Genomic DNA, 19,519 nt, shown 5'->3' with positions numbered 1-19,519 from the left:
TAAATATTGTTTCATTTTGACTAGAGCCTACATTTAAAGTCATCACTGGCCGCGCGTTACTAGCGCAACTTTATTGTTCTTTAAACTGCAGACAGTGTCTGTGAGTGCTTTGAAATGGCGTTGGTCCATCACAAATGTCTGAGTTGTTTATAGTAAAATTGCTAATGTAGTGGACTTGCAATATATTCAAACCCTTCGACAATATTTTTTGGGACTTAAACTACACACCAGGACATAATTTGTGGAGCGAAAACAATGCCGTAAGGGCTGTTTTTGAATACTTTGCGCTGCATTATAAGGCCTCAATTAACCCTGAACAATCCTCGGCCTTTCATAAGGATTTCAGCCGATTTCGAATGCTTGGTTGGAATATATTTTTGCAGCAAGCAGATCATTTCATGCCCGGTAAGAAATTCATTTTAATATATTTTCTGAAAGTACAACTAAGCTATAGCTATATAATACATGTTTGTCATAAACGAATACCAAATGCAAGATAATTAGGTAACTCTTTACTAATATACTTAAAATCTCTTTAGACAGCTAACGTTAGCTAGGCGGACAATATTAGCTAGACTGTAGCTGGGTAGTATCCAGCATTTTCAAATTTTCTGATATGTTTTGTTGAAGAGAACGAATGATGAAATTTGTCATTTATTCATACACAGTTAACATATTGTTAGCGACCAGTACATTAACTGCACTCTCCTTTCTCTATGTACGGTTACGTTATGAAACATTTAGTTAGCATAGCTAACGTTACTTGCTAAAACCATTGTTGTTAGCCAGGTTGTTGTGTTTACATATCTAGCTTAGCTGCTAGCTGAGTTAGCTAGATAGTCTTACGTGCCTTTTTAATAATGGTAGTATGGTTAGTTATGAACATAATTATCAAACTACTTGTTTGTCTAAATCTCAATTCCGATTTGAGAGCTGTCAGAGAGTTTGCAAGACCCACTATGTTAGGTAGCTAAAAAACGTTCATGCACCTCATCTAGTGGGCTGCTGTATTTAGCTGATCGGGGCTAGCTTGCTAGTAAAGCTTACTGTTAGCAGTCCAAGTATATAACTTGACGATAAACATTTTGCTAGAAGGCTTAACTTTCGTGTGTTTAACTCAGCCCTTACATCCCTGACGTATTCTGAACGGCTATGTTTTAACTTGTTGTCTTCTCTCCTCTTTCAACAGGTACCTAACCATGGCGAATACAGTGCATTGTGTGTGAGTGGGCTAGGCACCGATTCCCTGTAGCGACACGCCACCGTTAACCTGTCACTGACATTGCCCTGCTTCAGTACAATCACCACTCGATCTGTATAGAGAGATCTATAGTTTAATGCAACTTCGTACCTGTTTTTAATTTTGACTGTTAATCGCGGTTCTGCACTGTTCTTGGTGTAGATTAAGCCCTAACTGTCAGAAACAGAGCCGTGCTAGGTACCTATTCGTTATGGCGTCAGTTCCAGTGTACTGCTTGTGTCGCCTGCCCTACGATGTTACACGCTTTATGATCGAGTGTGACATCTGTCAAGATTGGTTCCATGGAAGGTAAGATGTATTTCATTGCTATGCTCAAGCTTTACCCGTTGTTGTGAAAGTTGTCTGTGAGTGCATTTCTGTTTGTTTGCATAGTTGCGTAGGAGTGGAGGAAGACAAAGCAGCAGAGATTGACCTGTACCACTGTCCCAACTGTCAGGTCACCCATGGGCCTTCTGTCAGTAAGTTCCTGCTGTCTCTTTGGAATTGTTTCCCACAAATGTGAGGCCTGTCTGAATATGTTGCATTGGGGGTGCTAGTTCAGAATATAGGGGTCCCATAGGGGAGGGGGGGAAACTGTCTTGCTCAGTGACTGAACAAACCAGTGACCATTGGTTTACTGGCCCAACGCTCTTGACCCTAGACTACACTGCTGCCCCAAAACTACAGCATGTCAGACATCTGTCACTCTTTGGCTCCTAGTCTTTCTTTCCATTTAACTAGGCAAGTCAGTTGTTATTTTCAATGATGGCTGAGCAAGACAACCCCTGGCAACAGCACACATGGAACAGCTAGAAAACATTGTGTCTGTGTTCAGGCATTGGCATGTACAGTATGAAGCCATGTTGTCCTACACAAGGCAACACAAACTTAAAAACACATCTGTCTAAGGACACCAGGTCCTGGAGTCTAGAGGTGGGCACTGGAGAGAATCGTCATTCATGCCCTGTCTTGCTTTGTAAATATTTTTCCTGTACTCAGGGTTTGCGCAAGGCCCTTGAAGTATTTTAAGTACCTGAATTTGTGTCTTGGAAATTTCAGTACTGGAATACCAGGAAGATCTCCCCTTTTTGGACAAAGACATTGGAAAGCTCTTGAAATAAAAATATGTCAGAGTGCACTTTCCCATAAAATATATCGAAGTGCAATTATTCAATTGCTGGAGCAACTTTTTTGCTCCAGAGTGTGACTATCACATGCAAGCTGCTTTCCCTAAGAAACAATCACTCGTTACTCTTATTTGTAGTGCTCTCCCTCACTATTTTTTCTGTCAAAAATCACGGTAAATGAATCGGACAAATTTGGAAAAACACTGAAGGCGAGCATTAATTGCACCATTTCGGCGCACCTCATTTTAAACTTGTCAGTTCACTTCAGACATGCAACTGTACTGCACATGATTGTCTTGGTTTGCCTACCAATTACTAACTTATTTACAATTATCTGTCAAACATAGCATAAGTGTGTTCTGGTTGTAATTCAAGTCTGTTTTTGTCCCCTGTATGTTCCGCAGTGAGAAAGCGGCGTGGAGGTACCAAGCAGGCTGACGCCGGAGCCACTGCTGGAAGAGAAACCTCCGGTAGACCGGTGAAGACCGGGAGTCCACAGTTTGTCCGAGAGCTACGAAGTCGCACCTTCCCAAGGTAATGGTGAATGTTCACTTCCGCTCTCTACATTTACCATGTTCATTTAGCCAGAACAACCACCACCTTACAGAAGATCCCAACCTAAAACCCAAGTTATTTAATATGTAGCAGTAGGGCAGCTGTAACCGGGTTACAGCATAATACCATGTCATATATATTGAGTATCCTGTCAAGTAATTTCAGTCTACTACCATTTTCAGACACTGCATTGCCGCAGTAACACGATGTTGGCAGTAACTGATAACCTTTCAGACCATTAGAAAAAGTGGATTGCGTCAGAAGGGTCTGTGCCCGTTAGCTCGGGGATTGTAAGTTCTGTATTTCTTGGTGAATCACCGTATGATAAACCGTAACGGTTGTGGTTGCCTACTGATGGATGTGTAGGTCGACTTCAGACAGTGTATTTCTTTTCAGACCGAGTTAATGTCCGTTAAATGGCACGTTGACACGTGAAACAATATTAACAAATAATATTACCAGAGGAATCTATTTTTTTTTTTACACTCAATATATGGGCGTTTTTAAATATAAAAGATTCAAGTCCCAGACTGTTGTTAACCAACCTTACTTGGCAGCTGTTTTCTTGGTGTGATAGCAGGTAGCACGCCCAAATCAGGTGGTGATGGAGGAGGTGAGGATGGACTGTGTGTTTGAAGCATAAGGCCAGATCGGGATTTTCTGGCAGATTACATTTTTTTACTTTGGCTTCTTGAGGTGGTACAGCTGCTTGTGTGCCTTGTTTTTTTTTTTTTATGCGGTGCCCTCCAAAATGATTGGGCGCATGGTAATGATGAGCGAAAACGGCTATCAATTTTTTGTTGGTTGTTGTTAATCGGCTTCGTCTTACTCTTAAAGTATAGGAAAGGTCTAACCTTCAATTGAGGTAAAACTGTTCAAAGAAGAAACATTCTTAATCCGGAAATACATATTTTTCTTCATAACTTGTCACTATTATTGGGAGCCATGCATTTTGTACTTCTTGCACTCTCGTCTTGCCAAGAAAATAACACTGAGTCATATATGATGTTTAATGATGTGGGAAAATGCATTAAAAAGGCATCTGAGGATGTTCATCCATGCAGAATTTCTGCATGTCCCTCTGATTTTTCCAATTTGAACACCTCTTCAGCTCCCCCCACAGGTTTTCAATAGGGTTTAGCTCAGGGCACTAGGATAGCCAGTACAAAAGCTTGGTTCTGCGGTGAGCCATATTGGTGTGGATCCTGAGGAATGCTTTGGATTATGTTCCTGCTAGACGATTAAACAATTATTTAGTTTCAGCAATGGCAGCAGGATTTTGGGCTAAAATCTCCTGGTACTTGAGTCCATGATGGCATATTTTGAGATTCTAGGTCATTGGAAGCAAAACAAACAATTTTTGTTTCCATGGCATTTAGTGAACTGCTGGTGTTGACTTTGGCTTGATGGGAGTACAGGGTTTTTCTGGCCAGATGTACAAATAACGTGTTGGCAACAAACTTATTGTAGTTTTGGAGGAACCCTAACCCAATATTGAATATATCTGTGAAAACAAGGGAGAATTAATCGGTCTTTATGGTGTAAATAATGTTAAACACATTATTATTTCCATCGCAATTACAGCAAAATCATAGTATTCCTGTAACTCGTCACCTTGCATCTCGTAAGTGAATTTCGATTTTTTGTTTTTTCTTCTCTCTCCCTGGGTCTGTGTGTGTGTGTGTGTGTGTGTGTGTGTGTGTGTGTGTGTGCGTGCTTGTTTGTTTGCATGTGTGTGTCCAGTGCTGATGAGGTGCTTTTGAAGCCATCTGGAGCCCAGCTGACAGTGGAGTTCCTGGAGGAGCGCTCCTTCAGTGTTCCTGTGCTGGTCCTCCGGAGGGATGGCCTGGGCATGAATCTCCCCCCGGGCAACTTTGGAGTCAACGATGTAGAGCATTACATCGGTAATCCTCCCGGCCATCGGCGCCCGCTTTACATGCAGTTGTAGAATATTGACGTTTCTCCCATGTCATTACATCGGTAATCCTCCCGGCCATCGGCGCCCGCTTTACATGCAGTTGTAGAATATTGACGTTTCTCCCATGTCATTACATCGGTAATCCTCCCGGCCATCGGCGCCTGCTTTACATGCAGTTGTAGAATATTGACGTTTCTCCCATGTCATTACATGGGAATCTGAATTATGAAGATTGTGGACTTTTTCCATTCCCTGTACCTTCTAACTACCTCATGGGTGAAAGCATCTGCTCCTTTACCATGAACATGAACCAATAATATTAATAATGGTTCATTAAGACTGTAGACATCCCACTCCACAGGTGGCACAAACTCTTGACTTCTCTTCAACTAGTGACCACGTTCCTAGACGTTTCCCCAGTTACTTAGTGTCTGATCTTGCAAAACACTAGACCTCTGTAAGGCGTGAATGCTCTGTTTCACTGTATATAATTACAGTGCTGGGGGGTGGACCTTCACCCTGGGGGAAGTAGAGACGTGGGATGGGGTTGTGATTGTTGACCACATGCTGTGTGTAGGTGCCGACAGGGAAATCGATGTGATAGATGTGTCTCGCCAAGCCGACTTGAAGATGCGCCTGGGGGACTTTGTGGAGTACTACAACAGTCCGAACAGAGACCGAATCCTCAACGTGATTAGCCTGGAGTTCTCTGAGACCAGGTATGCTGCTAGTTTCTCTTCGGGGGGGGGGGGGGGGCTTTCTGGTCAATAGATGATCATCTGCTTGAAATGTAGTTGCTTACTGAAAGGCAAAGAATTCAGTGGAAAGAGTTGTATAAGCAGTTTTTTGGGGGGGGGACAAAAGGAGAAAAAATGCGAATTCTTGGACTAAATCAGATTTTTTAATTTCACAACAAAAAAAATTCCCAGGCTATCTAATCTGGTGGAGACTCCAAAGATTGTGAGGAAGCTGTCGTGGGTGGAGAACCTGTGGCCGGAGGAGTCAGTGTTTGAACGACCCAATGTCCAGAAGTACTGCCTCATGGGTGTCAAGGACAGCTACACAGACTTTCACATTGACTTCGGGGGCACCTCGGTCTGGTACCATGTTCTGCGGGTAAGGAGAGGGCAGCCACGGGGCCAGATGAGAAGAGAAACTTGGAACTGGGCCGCCAGCACAGGGGTATTCAATTCTGGACCTCAAAGCCCGTTCCACTCCATTTTATTCACTGCAAGCCTCTAATCCGGGACTGATTTAGACCTTGGACCCCAGGTGGGGGAAATGAATGATGAGGTGCCATGGAAAACCAGCAGGCTCCGTCCCTGGTTGGGTTAAATACCCCTGTGCTGTACGTCATGGGAGAGTTAAGAGAGGGAACATTAGTGTATGATCGACATTGTCGCCTTTAAATGGCTCGTCGGTGGACCTGCTGTGTCTGCCGAACTGGTTGAAACCCATGTTGATTTGGTAGATTCCATGATGTTTATAAAAAAAGAACTGTCCCTGGTAAACGAATCTCTCTGTGTTCGTCTCTCAGGGCGAGAAGATCTTCTACCTGATCTCCCCCACGCCGGCCAACCTGGCCTTGTTTGAGTGCTGGAGCTCCTCGTCGAACCAGAACCAAATGTTCTTTGGGGACCAGGTGGACATGTGTTACAAGTGCTCTGTCAAACAGGGGAACACGCTCTTCATCCCAACAGGTATTCAACAAAATCTGCTCTTATTGAGTTTCTAGTCCTTGTCGGACAATTCTGCCGTACTTGGTCAAGTTTTTCTGTATTATGTTAGTATTTTGGTACTCTGTATTATATTAGGATTTTCTGTGTTATTAATAGTTCATGATGCGTGTGCGTGCGTGTGTGTGTGTTCGTTAACTCATACTCGTGTGGTTCTCTCAGGATGGATCCATGCTGTACTGACTCCTGTGGACTGTGTGGCGTTCGGAGGGAATTTCCTACACAGCCTCAACATTGACATGCAGCTGCGGTAAGGACTTTCAATGCCCTGTCTTCTAAAACGTCCATCACACAGACCCCTTCAGTATTTACTATCGATTCTGACATCTGTGGGCAAAATAAATCCTTATAGCGGTGTGAAATTAATAATTCTTTCCATTATGTTATAAAATGTAATTCCTGATAGAACTGTTTTGTGTGGCTTGGCTGAAACTATGAGTTGTGCTTTTATAGTCCAGCGATTGGTCAGTTTTATGTGTGATGATCAGTGTGTTAGTGGTCAGTCAAATGGCCAGTGCCCACTATGTGGGGGAATTGTTTCTTTAATTTTTAGCAAAAAACAAATCTGAAATTGTGACATCCAGGTGGAGTGACTGGTTACATCACTCACAGTAATCAGTTTCTCTGAACTGGCCATTCCTTGCAACTGACACCTGTTGTCCAAAGTGCAAAGACATTTCGAGCCGTGTTCTCTTTATAAACATTCTATAGCCAAATCCTTCAGTGTTCTGCCCTTTTTTCCCATCAGAGCATATGAAATAGAGAAGCGACTGAGTACAGCAGATCTGTTCAGGTTTCCAAACTTTGAGACGGTGTGCTGGTATGTTGGCAAGCACCTCCTTGACACATTCAGAGGTGAGGCCCCTTCATCAAAACCTTTTCCCAGCGTTGTTCCACTGCTGTCTGAAGTGGATTAGTTGTGGTGACGGGAGCCTGCTAATGGCTAGGCCGGTCTACTTCACAGGTCTGAGAGAGAATCGCAGACATCCAGCTACCTACCTGGTCCACGGAGCCAAAGCCCTGAACAACGCTTTCCGTACCTGGACACGCAAAGAGGTAACGCGAAGCCTTTATTAGCAGCTGCGTACGACATGACATCCCTCATAAGCATTCATAGACACAACAGCCTCGGATATAATAAAGCTTCTTCTGAAGCTAGCCTTTTCATTGTGATGTTGTGTTTCGGTGCTTCCACCAGTCTTTAGCTGACCACGAGGTGGAGATACCAGATAATATCAAGACTCAGCAGCTGATCAAAGACCTGGCCAAGGAGATAAGACTGGTGGAGGTAAGCAGGGCAAGATGGACCGTAATTCCCCGTTTATAACCTGCACCGTTGTATAAACCGCACTGTTCATTTCAAAGCTTTGTGCGTATACAAACCCAGAGTATTAACCACACCCAAAAAATAAACCACATCCCTGGAGAATTATGACTCGTACGTACATTGTACATTCATACTAAACATCTGTCATAGGGCACTACCCAAATTAATTTGTTGGAAGAATAAAATGTTTTTGAAAACCCTGTAACGCCGATTGGATCATATCAAGCAATCATCTGTGAATATGTTCACTGGTGGAGACCGTTTTAAAAAGGTGAACTTGTGTATTAGCCACACCCATGTATTAACCGCTATGGTGGAAATGTTTTGGGAGCCGTGGCGTTGGAAGGCTGGTTCCGTTGGTCCCTTTAGGTCCATGAACAGAATCAGAAAAGGGAAAAGAAAGTTGTTGGCACTGAAACCGTTCTACTATGACAAGCAACAGCACGTGTTCCACAGAGACGACCTTATTAGTTACCAAGTATGACGACAATGTTGTCTGTGTTCTATACGCCTCGAGTAACTTCTAGGTAGTGCGAATCAAAAGTTTTTTTTTTTTACAGTTTACTTTCATGTTGTTTAAATGAAATCGTGTTCCATAAAAACCCTCAGTGTGACAAGTCAACATAACTTGGGAAATCAGACCGAGCCAAAACCTCACCCAGGTGACTGCTGGAGTGTGTCTCATTAACCACTGTGGTGAAGCGAAGCACGTCTAAGCTGCTAGGGTTCAGGTTGCTTCTGTATTGCGAGGCCCTGTCAGTTGGCTTTGCTACAAGAACTCTGTCCTCTCCGTGTCCACAGGACATCTTCCAGCAAGGACGTCCTACTGCTCCTTTCAGCTCTACACAGGGCTTCCCGTCCCCCCTCCCCAAAACCTCCCCTCTGGCCATCTCTCAGAGTCCCGGCCGCCCCCCGGGGAAGAAGAGAGGCCCCAAACCAAGGGACGTGTCCCCGAGCCCCAAGAAGAAGGGTCATAAGGGCTTAATGAAAGAGGCAGGAGAGCTGGACCTGTTAGAAATCCACACCAAACACACGCTGAAGAAATTTCAGTCTGGAAACAAGAAAAACAAGAACAAGGTATGACTCGTCGTTTAACGGAAATCTTTCTTACCTCAGCCTTTCTCTCTGGTTACGGTTAAAGTGTTCTCCGGCTCTCGGTGTCAGATCGATGGTGTGTTACTGTGAGATGCTAATGAGCGTGTGACGTGTTTCTCCAGTTAGAGCTGCCTCTGGAGGAGTTCGAAGGGAAAATGAGCAAGAGCAAATTGAGGCTGGTGCTTACAAATGGAAAAATACAGGGGTAAGAATGGGAGGGGAAGGAGTTGCGGCAGGGACCTTGCCTTTAAGATGCAGTCTGGGATCTTTAGCAACACAGTTGGATGTGTGATATTTTGTTGAGTGGAATTACTATTGTGCTTCAGATGGCCCAGGGATGTCCCAGGTTCGGAGGCGAGTGGTTGTAATGTCATGGGACACATCTGCTCATGCATGACACAGTACAACATTTCTGGGGGGCCTGTTTTGGCTTGACTGCCCCACTTTCACAACCAGTGGCCAAAAATCCCAGAATGCATCTTTTACCTTTTTCTCACCCTGCCTCTTTCTCTCTATCTAAGTGCAGCTGTCTCCCTCGCTAAATTGAATGTCATCCCCTGGTTTATTGTTTTCGCCCCCAGGAAGAAGGGCGCACGTTCAGGCAGCAGCAATGGCGCGGGCCGCGCCCCTCAGTTCCAGCACCATCCAATGGGAGGGAACGCCCTGTCAGACTTTGAGTCCGAAGACGAGCTGCAGATTGATGAGACGCCCCCTCCGCGACGCAAGGCTGGAGGATCTAGCAAGAAGAAACTCCGCGGTGAGTAACAGACTGTGATGAGAACAACGCATGATCTCGCTCTAATGGGAGTAAGGTCCTGAATGCTGATTGGCTGCCAGCTGTGGTATTTGAGCCCACGTGATGAAAAGGCGTGACAACAAAGTAGCACTGACTGTGTCCCCTCAGGCCTCCCCAGGAAGCTGCCGAGGGCCAAGCCTTGCTCCGACCCGCATCGCATCAGGGAGCCCGGTGAGGTGGACTTTGACATTGAGGAAGACTACACCACAGACGAAGAGTCCCTGGCTGTCCACGGCGTGAAGGGTGGCGCTGGGGGAATCCTGGACTTGCTGAAGGCCAGCAAACAGGTGGCAGGGCTGGACTCTGCACTCAGGTAGGACCTGCCTCATGCTTCCACGTTCAGCTGTGACTAGCACGTGTCTTTCTGAAATCGAGTAGATCATTTAAAACATGCTTTGACATAACGATGATTTGAAAAGTAGGATGTTATCGTTTTACGTGGCATTTGCTCGAGGACGGTGACAGATTTTTTTTTTCACCTTGCCGCCTCTGGGGTTTAATGTAGCAACCTTTCATATTCCGGTCAGATGGGTTAGGGCGTCTAACATTACTCACAGCCTTAGACGACTTGGGCTCATCTTTTTTGTAATTGAATTATTGCTCAAAAAAATGTTTATGGTTTTTATCATCCCCACCGTGCAGTGAGGAAGCCCCTGCTTCTCCCAGCACGCGAGACGCTATCCAAGGCATGCTGTCAATGGCCAACCCTCCGTCCTCCTCTTCCTCATCCTCTTCCTCCTCCCCTCTCTCCATCTCCGGAGGGCTCTCTGAGGGCCTCGGGGTACTGAAAGAGAAAGGAGGGCGGGCCGTGTGGGTGACAGGAGCCAATAAAAACCGGGGAGGGGGAGGAGCCTCCAAAGAAAAGAGAACGTTCCAGCGCCCTGGGAAACGGCCTGTCAAGCGGCCGTCCCGTCACCTTAGTGACGAGGAGAGTCAAGACGAACAGGAGACCCTCGGCACGTGTTTTAAAGACTCTGAGTATGGTGAGTACAAAACGGGACGTCCAAAATGGCGCCCTATTCCTGTTATCAGTCACAGGAGGCTTTGCTACTGCCCCTGGCTGCTTATTGAAGGGTAGGTTGCATTGACCACCAGGGCAACCCTGGAACAAAGCTTTCAAGGGCGGGGACTGGGGGTGGATGCTAAAGTAAATGTCAGTGACCCTCCTAACCAACCCTCTGGTGGCGTGTGTCTCCTCAGTCTATCCCTCCCTGGAGTCTGATGAGGAGGACCAGGCCAACAAAGCCAAGATGAAGAGGAAGAGAAACTGGGACGACACTCCCTGGAGCCCCAAAGGTAGCCATCGCTCGAGTCGTTCTCACTTGGGGGGCGGGGGTGTAAAGCGTTAACATGTTTGTCTTGACGGTCGTAGCTTTTCCTTAGATCAACAAAAACAACGACAAAAAATGCCAGCAGTGGGATTCTCTGAACACAGTGTTAACCGTCTGTGATCAATTCCCCTGACACCTTGCCTTGTTCCCTCAGCCCGGGTGACCCCGACACTGCCCAGGCAGGAGCGGCCCGTGAGGGACGGGGCCAGAGTGGCTGCCGTGGAGACGGGCCTGGCAGCAGCTGCTGCCAAACTGGCACAACAGGTGAGACAAGCGGAATCATCGTAAACTTCTGGGTCCTGTCCATTGGCTTAAAACAAGAAGAGACGGCTCCACTGGGAACATTCACCACCACTGAACAGTTGATGTGTAGAAACATGTACTTGGTCTGAGTTACCGGTTACATTTTCTTGAGTGGACGGGCCACACAGTCCCCAGACCTCAACACAGTAGGGCATCTTTAGGATGGGATTGAACGAGCTGTTCTCAGCAGGACTGGAACATTCGTTCAAACAACAGCAACAGTGTGGTGTCAGCGTGGACCAACCTCCCTGTGTATCATTTCACCACCTGTTGAAAAATAAAAGAAAGATGCAGGTTTATAGGATATCAAAATGGTTTTGCTGAAAGTGTGGAAGTTCTTTTTTAGCTGTTCTAATCTAGTCATTTTTAAAGATACAGGCGTTTCAGCGATCTGTGTTCACTATGCTGCCATTTTTCTAGGGAAGTTGCTTATTGATTGTACATTACAATTTTATCAGAACATATGGAGGCTTCAAACAGTCAAGTCATGAACTAAAATGTATCTCTTAGTTGTTGTATATCGAGGCTTAAAAAGACTAATATATACAACAACATAGAAATATGTTTTATGTGTGGAATTGCAGTTTGTATGTAGTTTCAATACTCAGAGGTGATCTAGCAACTTCTTGATAGACTGTTTCAGGTTAGATCAAACAGAACGTGTTTACTTAGGTGTTCAGTGGAACCAAAAGCATTAGTAAAATTGCTTCTGTTCTGGTTGTTATTTGGATATCTGCCAGTGTTATCCAATAATAGAAGATTGATCTCTTCATTGCTCCTGAGCAAAATAATCCTGTATTTCAGGCTTTAGTTTTATGTGTATTTCACACTAAATTGGGTTAAAATGTAGAGTATGACTCTTGTATGGATTTCAACCCCAATATGTTAATTTAATCATCCTCAATCAAGCTGCGTTGCAGCTAAACATGATTATCTACTTCCATAAAAAAAAAATGTATGGTTATGCTAGTTTTGCATCACGCTAATATGACTGGATGGAAGAAGGTTCAATCCATATTGTGCGTTACAGTAAATAAACAATGAGTGATTTGATGAATTTCCACGTTTTTTGTCACCGTGGGTCCTTTCACATTATCCCCCGCAGTCTATGTTCCACTGACCCCTCTTCATCACTCTATGATGAAGTACACAGTCTGATATATAGGCAAAAATCCAATGAACCCAAGCAACAGGCATAGCAAAGGAGAAATGTGTAAACTGCGTTTCAGAATAACACCTTGTGTATTCTACTAAGACCCCAACTAAACTCCCTCCCCCAAAAATGTCATGCTGGCATACAGAACCGCCTTTCCTGGACTGGACCTTTTAAATAAATAAGACATCCAGCCAATCGATGTGTTCCTTGAACTGACAAACTAAAATGAATGTGCCGGTGTCCTTGGGTCTGGGTAAGATGACTATTGCCATCCAATTATTTCTCCTGTTCATTCATTCAGGAGATCCAGAAACCGACCAAGAGGAAGTACACCAAAAAGCAGCGCCCTGCTGCCCCTCTTGCCCCCCCTCAGCCCCTTCCTCAGGCCGAGCCGTCCCCTCCGTCTCCTCCTCTTGCTCCGGAGCCTCCCACTCCAGACTTCAGCCCTGAGCGAAGGCTGGAGTGCTACTCGGCCAGCCTACTGGACCATGAGTACACGGCTGGCCCTGGCCCATTCGGTCCAGGAGGACCCAGAGGGACCGCCGCTATGGCCCCTGGTGTGTTTCTCACCTCCAGACGACCTTCCCTCTCCCCCCAGAACAGCAGCACTTACTCCCCCTCGGCAGCCTCTCCCGCTGGGCTAGCCAGCCCAGGCAGCGTTGGAGCTGGTGGAGGTAGGCTCACAGAAACACACTAGTGACATCACATCACAAAGAAATTTGTTTTGTTCGTTAAAAATGTGGTAAACAAAAATGACTGTGTAGTTATGAAGTTTTTTTCGTTGTGTGCCTTAACTAACGCTGCACATTGACATTAACTGGGGACAAACCGTTTACTCATCCATTTTATTCTTTCCTTCATCTCAGGGAAACGTCCAAAGAAAGGACTTGCTACAGCAAAACAGAGACTAGGAAAGATTCTGAAAATACACCGTAATGGCAAGCTTCTTCTGTGAGAGTTGGAAAGATGGTCAGATGAATGGAGGAAGATTTTTGTTTTTGGAGGACCGATGGATGTACATTAAAGAACTTGAAGGATGTAACTGATTTAAGATACTATATTTTTTATTCTATTATTCAGCTTGTTCATCTGGAATCTTCACCTAAACCATTCATCCATTACAGTTTTACGCCTATACCCCCTTTTCCAGTCCCCACAATTATTGAATAGCCAACATTCTACTGCGGTACTTTGCTTTCATGTTTGTTATTATTCATATTTTGATATGAATATATTTTGAATATATATTGAGAAAGCATGTAATCATTTAGATCAGTTGAAAATGTATGGGTCATTTAATTGATGCATTATGTGTTCTGATCATTTTACCTAGTTCTCTAAAATGCGGGAATCATGTATACATCAGTGGCATGGGGAAAATTGAATTGTAGTTGACAATTTATAGTTTCTGGATAATAGTTTGAAGTTGTAGATGGTGCATTCTTCTCCTCAGAATGTGCATTTAAGGCATAAGGCAGTAAATTGTTTTAAATTAGTACGAAAGGGAAATTATTTCCAGACTATTTGGCCAAATGGAATATAAAAAAAAAAGAAAATCAGAGTAATAATGGACATCTACTCCTTTTTAGTTTTGGAATATTTTCAGCCCTTTTGTATTCATTGTGATGTAGTAGGGAGAGTGCCATCCCATGCCTCCTCCTTGCAGTGTTTACATCCATGCACTCACCTTACTTTCAGCTACTCCTTGTTCAGTTCCAACGATTCTTATGAATCTAGCTTATTCCTTTTTATTCTCGACCCAGGTTTTTATTTTTTTGTATGTAGATAGTCACCGAACTTTCATCAAAGTGTATCCCTTCTCCACAGTGTCTGTAGATATTTTAATTGAAATTATCAGTGTGCTAATAACCCCAAGAAAGAGTTCACGTGGTTTTTTTTTCCCACTTGTTTTTTTTGTTGTTGTTTGTTTTGTTTTCATGTATATCACTGATCTGTATGCCTGTTGTGCTATCGTTGGGCACTCCTTGTCATGGCATTATTACCCAGACTGACTGTTCCTTGGATACATTTACCTCACTTTTGGATGAAGTTGTGTGTTTTTAGTTGTGTATATTTTTAAATTATATAGCCATCTGGTCAAAGCTGTACCCATCATATGGAGGTTCTGCTTCCTAATAATTTTCCAATTCATGTTTGTTTTTTATTCAGATCTTAAGTGTTAAAGACTTGAGCCTGCAATTTTAGAATGCTTCCCAAATGATGCCCTATGCTTTTGTGCAATACTTTTAAACCATGGTCTTCTTGGCTTTGCTTAAAAGTACCGCATTAGTTTCAAATTTGCCATTTGGGACTTAGATGTAGAATTATGCTTTATTTAAGGAACAGGCTGCGTTTAGACCGGCAGGCGAATTCAGTTGTTTTTATTGTTATTATTATTGGTCTTTTGACCAATCAGATCTTTTCACATTGGATGTTGTCACAGCTAATGTGATTGGTTAAAAGACCCGTTTAGTTATGGAAAATATCTGAATTTTATTGCCTGTTTGAATGCAAACGTGGAGTTGTAGTTTTTATGTAAACATATTGAAGTCAGGAAGTGGGAATTTGATAATGATTCCAATATGTAAATAATTGTTGTAATTTTGTTTTATATAGTTCCAAAGGAAGTCTTTGTTGTTCTTTCTTAACATACCATGTATAAAATTCATAAATGTAATTCAAAAAAAATGATAACAGTCAAAAGTTTAGTTCTTTTTTTGTTTGTATCTAATAATTATGAAATTGTGTTTAGTTGCTCATATATTGAATTTAATGTTAATAGCTCGCTGTCATTGGTTTGGTTGGTTTTATTTTTTGTCTTTTAAAAAAAAAACAATGGTTTTAGTATTAATTATATTTACTGTTGTGTCATTGTATTTGTTAGACCTGAAAAGCATTGTCCTGGAGGAGATGTACGCATTTTATATTCATATTATTTCTGTCATGCTTTTTTTCCACCAGTACCATAAAAGGCCCTGTAAGCACTTAAGTTGTACATTGAATTTGACAAAATGGTGGGTGGTGTATGGTAAGATGTTCACAGGTGTCTTGATTTTCCATGGGCATTAAAGATCCCATGACACTTACTGTAAGATATGAGGTGTTAACCCTGGTGACCTGACTATATTTCCAGTCTGGTCCTCAAACCATCATGCCCACTGAATTATCAATGGGTTCAGTTTGTCTTATAAATCTCTTTTCCCTGTGAAACTAGTTCCCAGACTTTCTGCAAAATGAGAACAGGTCTTTAGTTAACTTGGTGAAATAAGTCTCAACTAAAAATTAAATAAGGCTTTAGTGGTACAATATAGTTTGTCTTTATATAAATGTGCAGAGATAACCATTGTTCACTGTCTTCACATTGGTTGTGAAATACTTTGGGTGCAATCAAATACATTGTACATCAATTGTACAACTTGTGTGTAAAGCGCCAAACGATGTGACCTTGTAATTACATGCGCCAGTACTAGAACATGGATGGTATTTTTAATACTGTTCTCTGCAGTAGACCCGGGTCTTACACCAGACTTGGGTTAAAATACTATTTGAAATCATTTTAAGTTCTTGTTTGAGCATGCCTTTTGCAATTGTACTGACAATGTACCTTGTACTCCAGGTAGGCTAAATTAATCACTCCAGGTATTTTGATGGCTATGAATACTTTTTAAACATTGATCTGCCTTATTACAACTCCACAGCTTCATTGCTGGACAGATGGTGTTCACATTGGTATCCAACTCATTATCAACCCCGTATGTTCTCATGATTTCAATGGTTCTGACTGCTATTATTATCGTAATGACAACCAGGAACATTATTTGTATTAAACACAAATACTTTACATGTTTTTGGACTTAATTTTTTCTTTCCTACCAACAACTTTCAGAGTATAGGTCTGTATCATCCTTGTCATTAGAAGACAAATGTTAGTTTGCTTTTTATATGTGTATCTCAGCCATTGCAATTAACTCAGTGTTTATATTGCAAGGGTTTAATGGTGTGGATCACACAGTTTCAGGGTTTTATTTGTATATATACATAATATTATTGTTAATTTAATGACGATGCTTTCATTTACACAATTTGAAGGAAAAAAAACATTTAAAACTGGACTCAGCATTTGAATTCCATACTGAATTAAATAATGTCAGGTGATATCATTTGGTTTTCAGAAAGCTTAAAAGGACTTTTAATATTAAGTTGAATTAAAGAATATTTTTCAAAGCTCAGTCTTGTATGTTTTCATATTATGGTCTGACTCATTTCATAAATTCGGAAAGGGTTTCTACTCTAATGCTGGCATGCAGAAGTATCACCAACTATGCTAGACCCCACTCACCAAATGTTCTTATCGGCAGTCAAGTACCATCTCTTGTTGTGTCCATGAGCATGGCATTTAATTCCAAAACTGCACTCCATCCAAGGATACTACTCTGCTGCTAAGTATGAATTAGATTATTCAATCGTAATGATAGACATGGACCCCACATCACGTCACAAAGGCTAAAATTATGAAATTGCATAAAACGTGAAGGGGCACTGTGGGACTTGTCTACTCTTTCCGTACAGAACGAGACCGGAATAGTGTTATCTAGGGTGATTTTGGTTGCGAGGATTGTACTGCGAGTGTCTAGAGCGAGTATGAGACTAAGTCATGTATAAATGGGTAAAATTTCAGGCAGTCGGGAACAATTTTGTTGGAAGAAATGCTTTACTTTAACATTAAATTAAAACATTAATTGCAGACGTGAAATGTATGCCCGTATTTATGCCAGCAATAACTTTACAGCAATAACTTTAAATTGCCTCCATATAATATAAATCAGTGAACAATGTTGATCATTGGATGAACAAGTCCTAGGACATATTATAACGAGCAATGGAGTTTTTCTTTGCACCAATGATCACTAGTAGGTTTGCAACATGTCTACAACGTAAAGCTAAATAAAAACAAATCAGCATGTTGTGTTTGCCAGAGAATTCTAGTTGTGCCAGTGCCACTGCAATCTGATTTCCCACAGCTGAGGAGTGAGAGGTGGTTCAAGTTTTTTCTGTTTTATCAGCTTCCCCTTATTAAACAGGAATAGTTAAATTAGCGATTTTGACTTAATCTTTGAACACAGTTCAGTCCTATATATAGCAATGTGGTTACGCTCAATGAGTGTTCGCTCTTAAAGATGGCTCACACAACAACATCGTGACGTAGGTGTCTACCACATTAACTGTTACTGTATAAATCTCCCAAATATTGTGTAAAGCGCAAACGGCATCTAAATATATATTTTGTTGGCATTTGTGTTGATAGAATGTAGAGCTCCGAAATGGTGCGCTTTTATTGTCAGTGATTGCTGGGTGAAATTTTAATAAGCGTAAAGACATTTTGAAAAATTCCCAGTCATATTTTACACCAGCCTTCGGGAGATCCATTTGAATGCAGAAGGCCCCCTAGTTAACATAGGAAATGCCGTTGTTCTCGCGAGACCCAAAACTACCCAGCTCGCGAGTGCAAGATGGAGAAGTGAAATGTATGCGCATCTAAGGTAAGCTACTGTATCTGCGTTTACAATGGACTATAGTATGAATCGTTGTTGAAATTTTTTGTCTTTATACTACTAGTGTTCAAATGTGTTTGATTTTGATAACCTGGGGTCTGAAATGTTTGTCGTTTTATGCTATAGAACAAACATTTTGCTGTGTAAACCGCCATTTTTAATTTAGCCGTGGACCATGGTCCTACCGACAGAAAGAGCATTGTGGTGCGTTATGCACGCTCGAAACACTCATCGCAGCTTGCGTGTTCTGTGTATAGATAGCTAGCTTACTATGTTTCTTGAATTTTCTGTTACGAGTGAGGTAAACGCTTTTACCACAGGAAGTTGTCCTTTGAGAATTACAATGCGGATGGAAGTTTAGCAAGAAACCGACATCTAACGCTGTGTAAAAATAGGACAGCTAGCCAGCTACTAGCTAACTGTGGATATCACATATACCGGTATTTCTATTGACAGGTCCTTTGACTGTGTGCGAGAGGTCATTTCTTAGATGAGCAGAGAGTATAGCCATAGAAAGAGATTTCAAAGCAGAACAGTCAGGACGCATAAATCTATTAGTATTAAGAGTTTGTTTGGTAATTTTAGGTCATTCATTTGCTTTGAGTTTTCATATTCTATTATTAATAAGCCCAGTATTTTATCAGTTCTCATTAGCTAAGATTGAGAATGCATCCAATTTCACAATCTGTCCATTATTTCATTTGCTTTTACTTATGGCAGTTCTGTCACACCGTTCAGCATTATTGAATAGATGGGCTTACAGTAACGTTGTCTTAGTTATTTTTTGTGTTATATAGGTTTGGAATATCCCCTTATCTCCGAACTCTCTAAACCCCCCCCACCCCACCCTTCTCAATACATTTGCATGTTTGTATGATTTCAGATTGTTTTAAGAAACCACACAAAATTATGCTGTGGAGGAGGAAATGATGGAGCTAGCTAACCAAAGCAGTTTCTGGTATGTAACAGTTAACCCTAAACCGTTTTATCAAATTATAATTTTGACATAAGTCATAATATAATTTGCTATTCATCTAGCACTAAGAATACAGGGATAATTTTAAACAGATTTGTATTTCTTTTTTAAAAGAAAATGTAAGTTTAATTTGACTGATTTCTGGCAAAAAGCCATTGAATAGCAATTTTGTCTAATTCATGTAAGGCAAAGAACAGTGCGCAGTAGTCGAATATTAGACCTCAAATCATTTCATTAATAAGACGAAACATTTCTAAAAGCATTACATAGTGTACTCATTTATGAGCTCATGATTCATAACTGTACCTGCTAGCAGTATGTATCCCATGTCTGAAGTGACATCCATAATTGGTAGAATGTACTGATAGGAGAATTGCTGTTTGCATTACAGTGCAGAAAAATACATG

The 19,519-nt window shown here is 42.1% G+C and overlaps 2 protein-coding genes across 18 annotated transcripts in view; both read left to right on the top strand.

Annotated features, from left to right (window-relative positions):
- Window positions 1-77: 77 nt before the first annotated feature.
- Window positions 78-16,431, top strand: phf8 (PHD finger protein 8). The gene is made up of 21 exons (XM_010875092.4): window positions 78-405; window positions 1,190-1,549; window positions 1,634-1,719; window positions 2,772-2,901; window positions 4,666-4,826; window positions 5,418-5,559; window positions 5,770-5,956; window positions 6,378-6,540; window positions 6,739-6,826; window positions 7,325-7,431; window positions 7,541-7,632; window positions 7,775-7,864; window positions 8,705-8,980; window positions 9,121-9,203; window positions 9,580-9,755; window positions 9,903-10,107; window positions 10,437-10,777; window positions 10,995-11,090; window positions 11,280-11,389; window positions 12,886-13,258; window positions 13,451-16,431. Exons 2-21 carry the CDS (start codon window positions 1,452-1,454, stop codon window positions 13,537-13,539), a joined length of 3,093 nt encoding a protein of 1,030 aa, XP_010873394.1. The 5' UTR covers window positions 78-405; window positions 1,190-1,451; the 3' UTR covers window positions 13,540-16,431.
- Window positions 16,432-18,024: 1,593 nt separating this feature from the next.
- The window catches only part of huwe1 (HECT, UBA and WWE domain containing E3 ubiquitin protein ligase 1), a 50,465-nt gene continuing 48,970 nt past the window's right edge, over window positions 18,025-19,519 (top strand). For 16 of the 17 annotated variants that reach the window (XM_029123964.2, XM_029123980.2, XM_029123975.2 and 13 more), the window contains exons 1-2: window positions 18,025-18,124; window positions 19,020-19,094. The gene's annotated coding sequence lies outside the window, so the exon portion shown is untranslated. The remainder of the gene's footprint in view (window positions 18,125-19,019; window positions 19,095-19,519) is intronic. The other variant, XM_029123966.2, reaches the window with a different exon arrangement.

Source organism: Esox lucius, chromosome 12 (assembly GCF_011004845.1).
Source record: "Esox lucius isolate fEsoLuc1 chromosome 12, fEsoLuc1.pri, whole genome shotgun sequence".
Classification (NCBI taxonomy): Eukaryota; Metazoa; Chordata; class Actinopteri; order Esociformes; family Esocidae; genus Esox; species Esox lucius.
The sequence above is the reverse complement of the archived record's forward strand: the minus strand, read 5'-3'. Positions and strand labels throughout refer to the sequence as shown.

Bases quoted from the DNA above. Each gene is read 5' to 3' on its own strand.
- phf8 (XM_010875092.4), top strand. From the start codon at position 1,452: ATGGCGTCAGTTCCAGTGTACTGCTTGTGTCGCCTGCCCTACGATGTT. The intron at 9,756-9,902 runs GTGAGTAACAGA...GTGTCCCCTCAG, and splicing joins TAGCAAGAAGAAACTCCGCG to GCCTCCCCAGGAAGCTGCCG. The intron at 10,778-10,994 runs GTGAGTACAAAA...GTGTCTCCTCAG, and splicing joins TTTTAAAGACTCTGAGTATG to TCTATCCCTCCCTGGAGTCT.